At 40.2% G+C, this 8,181-nt stretch overlaps 1 protein-coding gene across 1 annotated transcript; it reads right to left on the bottom strand.

The window, feature by feature from the left end:
• Window positions 1–1,150: 1,150 nt before the first annotated feature.
• On the bottom strand, window positions 1,151–4,185 carry LOC143601187 (metal transporter Nramp3.2-like). The gene is made up of 4 exons (XM_077078661.1): window positions 3,621–4,185; window positions 2,932–3,068; window positions 2,196–2,848; window positions 1,151–1,662 (listed from the first exon to the last, which is right to left on the bottom strand). The coding sequence occupies exons 1-4, from the start codon at window positions 4,112–4,114 to the stop codon at window positions 1,453–1,455; spliced, it is 1,494 nt and encodes a 497-aa protein (XP_076934776.1). The 5' UTR covers window positions 4,115–4,185; the 3' UTR covers window positions 1,151–1,452.
• Between the last annotated feature and the right edge of the window lie 3,996 nt (window positions 4,186–8,181).

The raw sequence follows: 8,181 nt of genomic DNA, 5'->3' as shown, positions 1-8,181 counted from the left end.
AAATTATTATGAGGTTTTTTAAGTGATCAAAATTTGCCATTAAGATGTTTGATAATTATTAAGAGTTTTTTTTAAGTTAATCAAACGCTATCTTAAACCGATCTTTAGCCAACAAACCCAACATAATATAACTATTCTTTACATCCCCTTTGATCATTTATTTTCTTAGTTCATTTTGTGGTTTGGTGCAGTGTTGAGCCAAAACCAAATTTAAAAACCAAAACTTTAGTTTTGTGGAGATTTGAAACCGTTAGTTTTCGATTTTTTGTTTCGGTTTGGTTTTGACATTTTCAGTTTTTGTCATTTGAGCTTAAAAATTTTAAGCCGAAAAGAAAGTTGGCCGGAAATAATGAATTTGTGTATAAATAATTTGTTAATTGTTAATTGTTAATTAGCAGACTATTATATGTGTGGGGCTGTTTTTATAATTTAGAAAGTGATTTAGAGTCTTGTAAGTAAAGAGTTTTTATATTTTAGAAAACATAGTGATTTTTCTGTATAATTTGAAAAGTTACTGATCACTTCCTATAATTTTTTAATATATTTTGAAAGTGGTTGTAAGTGAAGGAAAGAGAACTGATAATTATAATGGTATAAAAAAATATTATTTAATTGAAAAACATATTAAAAATATAGTATATTTTAGTATAATTTTAAATTTAGAGATACTAAATAAGATGAAAATGCTCTAAATATAGAAATTGAAGGACCTCAAACCAAAGGAACATAGCCCTAAACAAAACCAAACAAAGCCCAACATACAAGGCTACTATCTAAGCACAAAACAAAAAAACACAAAAACATGTCCAACAGTAAAAAGAATTATACTAAAGTTGTATAACTAATCAAACCTAGAGGCGAAAATGACACTAATTATAGTAAAGCCGATAGATTACCAGGTTAATATGAATACCGGGATTGAATCTGTGTTAATAGGGCACATAGCAAACGCAAGTCAACAGCTTTGACTATGCTTCTTGTTTTCTTTTCAACTATGAGTAACTCATTAGAGGACAAAATTTCATAAGAAAAAAACTAACAAGTTTGCAAGTTTTATAACTCATAACTCGAAAATGCAAAGAAGCAAATACGTAAGTGATTTGTACACCTAACACCATACACACGCTTTACATAATAGAGGACACAATAACGTCATAACATACTCGACTGATTTTATTATTTGTGTACAAATCACCTCCCATCCTTTTTATTCCCTTACTTGCAACTAACATTTTACTTAACATGAATCGAAATCCAGATTAATACAATTGTGTCATCCATCCAACCTTGCAAATACATAATATTACATAATCGAACCGACAACAATCTTGTAAACCGGCCATTTTAATGAAGGCTCATTGATATTACATCTACAAATGGTCATTATGTCTCCTAATATTCAAGATTTTGGGCTCCTAGGACTAAAAGATATCACACTATTCTTCTTCCTCATTATGCCGCTTGGTTTCTCAGTTTATAGAAACCAAAGGTGGAAACCGTGATGCCCCGCCAGATAAGATATACTACGAATGCGACATATGCAACCGTGAAAACGCCTAGTATAGAAGTTAAGGCGACCCCACTTATTTCTTCAGCAATAAACTGTTGTAACAAGTACCCGTTTATTGCTATCACCAAAGCAGCCACAAGCCACGAGACTGTCTGCAAGATTTAGCAAGAAATATTATAAGAAACAGTACATTTTATTATCATGTGTGTGATTATTCAGGTGTTAATCGTGTTGGGTTAACAGGTTGTGGGTTTGTAGGTTGAATGTAACTTTATTTGTGACAGAAACGTCAACCTTAGCCCGCGCACACTTAAATTCATGTAACCCGAACATGACCTGCTTAACCCATTTATCTAAGCATGCCATACGGCTGGTGGGTAGTAATCTAGTTGTAAACGTGTTAATCGGTTTGATGGATTGTAGAAAAATGGGTTAAAACGGGTTGACGGGTCGACCTGTTTGACTAAGCGGTTTGAGGTCGGCCTGTTTAACTAAACAGGTTGACGAGTTGACCTGTTTAACTAAGCTGGTTGACGGCTAAGCCTGTTTTACTAAACGGGCTGATGGGTGTAACTAAACGGGTCAACCCAAACAAGACCCATTTTTAAACGGATTAGATATGCCAGCCCAAAACTTGGTTATAGACTAATAGCCAAAAAGTTGCGTGGAACATAAAAGATCGCACCTTTAGAACCCGACCAATAGCGAAGACACCCATCAAATCCTCTTTAGCCACCAAACACAACAACGGAATGAGAGCAAACGGGATCTGAATCGATTGAAGCACATTCAGCCACTCGTTTAACACATCCAACGTGTCCTCTGAACTATCAAATATTAATGCCACAATCAGCGTGGGCACGATTGCACAGCTTCGTGTAATCAAGGCCCGGGCCCACTTCTTCAATCTCAAATCAAGAAAACCACCCATAATAAACTGGCCTGCATAAGTACCAGTAATCGTACTACTCTGTCCAGCTGCCAATAACCCAACAGCCCAAATATACAAAATCGGTACCAACCCGCCACCAAATTTCTGTTCAAGATACTGGCCTGCGTTCCCGAGCCCGATCGTATCAGCAATCGCAGTTCCAAAAAACGCCTTTGCGAAAACAGTTGTTACAAAGAGATTGATAATAAACGAGACCACAAGTGCTATAGTGGATTCGATTGAGTAGTATCTTAGAGCTTCACGAACCCGGCCTGGTTTTCTCGGGTCAACTTCTCGTGACTGGACCAATGCAGAATGTAGGAACACGTTGTGTGGCATTATAATGCATCCGACAACTCCCACCGCTTGTTGGATTGTTCTTGAGTTGAGTTTTGGAACCACAAGACCTTTAAAACAAAAACAAAAAAAAGATTTAATTTTTATTCTTTTGTGAAATTAGAACAGCGAAAGCAAATGCTCGATGTCGTACCAACAAGAAGCTCTTTAGCATTGGGTTTGGTTTCACCAAACATCCATGCGAATGAAATTGCCATAACCGTGATAAGAAATGCAAAAAGGGCCTCTAATTTCCTCACACCATAGTTTTCAAGAAACAGAAAGATGAAACTGTAAATAACATCAAAACATATCAGATAAGATTATGCATTCAAAACAGAGTCCCAAAACAGAGAATTTGACAACTTACTGAAACAAACCAAGATAAAGTACCAATCTTTATTGCATAACTAATAACAATAACAAGAACATGAATCTTGATCCAAAAAAATGTAGAATATTCAATTTTTGACTAAAACCCAAAACCAATTTGAGAAATATTAAAATATTATATATTTAAAAATTTAAACTTTAGAAAATCACTGATACAGAAAAATAAAACTGAAATCAGAATGCTTGTATTAAACATTTAAACACATCTTTATTGCAGGATCAAGAACAAGAACATGAAAATTGATCCTAATAATAATGTTAAAGATTCAATTTTGACTAAACCCCAAAACCAAAAATTAATAATAAATATCTAGATATTATATTTTAAAGATTAGATTTAAAGAAAATCCCTGAAACAAGAACCCTAAATATAATCTTTATTAACCAAATTAGAGTATAAATTTAACTACCAACCAATTAATATTACAAAAGAATTAAAAAAATATTTACCAATCAAAAGCAGTGATAAGAACACCAGCCCAAAGAGGCAAAAACCCATTGGTCAAAATCTTAAGAGCAATGGCACTCCCAATAACCTCTTGAATATCGGCTCCGATTAAAGCCAGCTCAGCCATGATCCACAACAGCTTGCCTGCCCAATTGGGATACTCCTCCCTACACAGCTCAGCCAAGTGTCTCCCAGTGGCTACACCCAGCCGAGCCGACAGAAGCTGCACCAGCAGCCCAATAGCCGTGGCCCACAACAGCAGCCACAGCAACGAATAACCCGCAATCGCACCCGCCTGAAGATCACCTTCCAAGTTACCAGGATCCAAGAACGCGATGCTCATTAAGAACCCGGGTCCGGTGAAGAGCCACAGCTTGCGCCAGGAGAAGGGCGGCGCGGCGTCGTCGGGGGTGACGTCATCTAGTCCGATTATGTGGACTTTTTCGGTGGGGTCGTAGGCGGTTTCGGTGGGGAGTAATAACGGGTCGGAAGACATGGTGGTTGCCGGAGGGGTAGTTTGGGAATGAATAAAAGATGGGATGATAGATATTTGGGTTAACGGTGTGGTGTATGTGGAGAATGGAGATTCTTTTTTATTGGTAAAGATGTGGGGACTATATATATAAAGAGAGTATTGAGTGTCTGACTCTGTACCTTTTATCCTTCTACCCTTGTTGAATTGTTACTTTGTAACAAATGAAAGATAAAATTTTTAAAAATAAAGTTGTGGGGTCAACACATTGACAGGAAATTATAAAACAAACACGGGTACTAGTTCTGATGTTGGTGTCAATGTTGTTCGGTCGAAATCAGGCTAGTCTTAGGGCTTTATTTTAAATATAACTTAATTTTTAGTAAAATATATCAAAAAAATCAAGAAAAATATTAAACATAAATGTGTGTTCATTTTTTTAGTTAACATGTAGGTTATTATATAAAAAAAAATTGGTGTGGTTTTTACACAAAAATTGAGTAATTAATAGTTTAATAATAATATATATTATAATAGAAAGTAATGTCCGTATACGTAACTTGTAATCGTCTACTACGCTATTTTCTTACCTCTTACCAACAGAGAATTACATAATATATTTTTGTATAGTGTTTTACATATCTAATGAGAAATATAAGAGAGTGATATATAGTTACAATTCCTTCTTATGTTAAGTTTTAATCAAAAGATACAAGTGTGTTTTTGTATTTCTGGTAGGGGTATGGTACTAAAACCCGGTTCTACGACCCTAAATCTATTATGTTTGGCTTATTTTATTACATGGACTAATACAATGTTATTGGGCTGAGTGGGTTTTGTGGAGGTAACCCTAACTGGGCTAGGCCCATTAGGGTACCATGATGGTGGCCATGAGACTCTCTATATAAGGAGGTCTCCACCTCCTTATTAAGGGGTCATGCTCAATAAGAGCCACCACCACTTTTTTGTGTCTGTAAACAAGAGATCCTCAGGATTTCTTAGCAGTCACCTCCACACCCCCGAAAAACCATTGCAGGTCTCAAGCAGCTGAAGAAGAAGATCAAGACGTGGTTCGTTCATCTCAAAAAACCGTCGAAACATCGTCATGGATCAGGTCAGATTTCATTTCGTGTTTTGACATTGGCGCCATCCGTGGGACGGCAACGAACTACCCTTCGATCTTCATCTCGGCTGTCAGATCTCTCCCAGGAAAAACCCAGATCTGGAAGTTTACAGAGAAAGGCTTCAAGGCTTGTTCTATTCAAGCTCAAAAAGATCCATAGATCTAAAAGAGGCTTCCAGATCTGTGCAAAAAGAAACAGCCTAATTCGAATGATCAGGTCTCCGGATCTGTGATGGTTTTAAATCTGCTCCGAGCTTCAGATCTACCTAGATCTGATTTACAGATCTAGATCTAGATTACAGACCTGGATTTTAGGTCTAAAGTTGCAGGTCTGACTCTAAAATTGCAGATCCAGAAATTACCAGACTTCCGCCGCCATGTACGCGCGCCCGCGGATTCTCACTCCGCAGCCGTGCATGTGCCGCCGCGGAAACCACCGTCTGGGTTTTGCGCAAGAGACCTCCGCCATGCACGCGCATTCACGAGTCACTACTCCATCGCCGTGCATGCGCGCATCAGGCCACGCGCCAAACTTCATGGTTGGGAATCCTCATAATATCCCATATGGCTTCGCGCCAAACTTAAAGGTTGGGAATCCTCATAATATCCCATATGGCCACGCGCCGAACTTCAAGGTTGGGAATCCTCATAATATCCCATATGGCCACGCGCCAAACTTCAAGGTTGGGAATCCTCATAATATCCCGTATGGCTACGCGCCAAACTTCAAGGTTGGGAATCCTCATAATATCCCTTATGGCTACGCGCCAAACTTAAAGGTTGGGAATCCTCATAATATCCCATATGGCTACGCGCCGAACTTCAAGGTTGGGAATCCTCATAATATCCCATATGGCCACGCGCCGAACTTCAAGGTTGGGAATCCTCATAATATCCCATATGGCCACGCGCCAAACTTCAAGGTTGGGAATCCTCATAATATCCCATATGGCTACGCGCCAAAACTTCAAGGTTGGGAATCCTCATAATATCCCATATGGCTACGCGCCAAACTTAAAGGATGGGAATCCTCATAATATCCCATATGGACACGCGCCAAACTTAAGGGTTGGGAATCCTCATACCACATGCTCACGCATCACATATGCTCACGCATATTACACATGCTTACGCGTCACATGCTCACACATATCAAAGTCTACGCGCACGCGCATGCAACATCTGCGCGTGGCGCATAACACAAAACCAAAGTCTACGCGCACGCGCATGCAACATCAGCGCGTGGCGCGGGACATAAAGTAGCTCGTAAGTCGCCTCACGCGCAAGCTTCATTATTATTACAGCTCATAAGACGCCTCGCGCGCAAGCTGTTATTATTCTTAGAGCTCGTAAGACGCCTCGCGCGCAAGCTTTTATTATTATTACAGCTCATAAGACGCCTCGCGCGCAAGCTGTTATTATTCTTGTAGCCCGTAAGACGCCTCGCGCGCAAGCTGCTATTATTCTTATTGCTCGTAAGACGCCTCGCGCGCAAGCTTTATTATTCATACAGCTCATAAGACGCCTCGCGCGCAAGCTGTTATTATTCATACAGCTCATAAGACGCCTCGCTCGCAAGCTGTTATTATTCTTATAGCTCGTAAGACGCCACGTGCGCAAGCTGTTATTATTCATACAGCTCATAAGACGCCTCTCGCGCAAGCTGTTATTATTCTTTTAGCTCGTAAGACGCCTCGCGCGCAAGCTTTATTATTCTTTTAGCTCGTAAGCCGCAACTCGCGCAAGTTCCATTATTATTATAGCTCATAAGACACCTCGCGCGCAAGCTGCTATTATTCTTATAGCTCGTAAGACGCCTCTCGCGCAAGCTCTATTATTACAGCTCATAAGACGCCTCGCGCGCAAGCTGCTATTATTCTTTAAGCTCGTAAGACGCCTCTCGCGCAAGCTCTATTATTATAGCTCGTAAGTCGCCTCACGCGCAAGCTGTTATTATTCTTATAGCTCGTAAGCCGCCTCACGCGCAGGCTCCACTATTATTACAGCTCATAAGACGCCTCGCGCGCAAGCTGTTATTATTCTTATAGCTCGTAAGACGCCTCGCGCGCAAGCTTTTATTATTCACACAGCTCATAAGACGCCTCGCGCGCAAGCTGCGTATTATTCTTATAGCTCGTAAGACGCCACGCGCGCAAGCTTTATTATTCATACAACTCATAAGACGCCTCGCGCGCAAGCTGCTATTATTCTTATAGCTTCGTAAGACGCCTCACGCGCAAGCTTTTATTATTCATACAGCTCATAAGACGCCTCGCGCGCAAGCTGCTATTATTCTTATAGCTCGTAAGACGCCACGCGCGCAAGCTTTATTATTCATACAACTCATAAGACGCCTCGCGCGCAAGCTGTTATTATTCATACAGCTCATAAGACGCCTCGCGCGCAAGCTGTTATTATTATTATAGCTCGTAAGTCGCCACGCGCGCAAGGCTTCATTTTTCTTACAGCTCATAAGTCGCCTCGCGCGCAAGCTTCATTATTACTATGATGCGTTCTATATCTTATTTTATGACAGGGCACCATCATTATCATAAGGACCTCAACATGTCACCATCATGGGGAAAACTCCCAAAACTCAAAAGACAATAAAGACAAGGCCAAAGAAAAGGGAAAAAACCGCCTCACACCTTATAAAGTCCAGCCGCTCCACCTAGACGCTTGCGCGCCCAGGAGCAACGCTGGACTTGGGGGGCTTGTAGGGGTATGGTACTAAAACCCGGTTCTACGACCCTAAATCTATTATGTTTGGCTTATTTTATTACATGGACTAATACAATGTTATTGGGCTGAGGGAGTTTTGTGGAGGTAACCCTAACTGGGCTAGGCCCATTAGGGTACCATGATGGTGGCCATGAGACTCTCTATATAAGGAGGTCTCCACCTCCTATTAAGGGGTCATGCTCAATAAGAGCCACCACCATTTTTTTGTGTCTGTAAACAAGAGATC

Source organism: Bidens hawaiensis, unplaced genomic scaffold (genome assembly GCF_021521415.1).
Source record: "Bidens hawaiensis isolate Kalapana, Puna unplaced genomic scaffold, B.hawaiensis_p1.1 tig00055845_1, whole genome shotgun sequence".
In the NCBI taxonomy this organism is placed as follows: domain Eukaryota; kingdom Viridiplantae; phylum Streptophyta; class Magnoliopsida; order Asterales; family Asteraceae; genus Bidens; species Bidens hawaiensis.
Note: the sequence above shows the minus strand (reverse complement) of the source record. Positions and strands in the feature narration are given on the sequence as shown.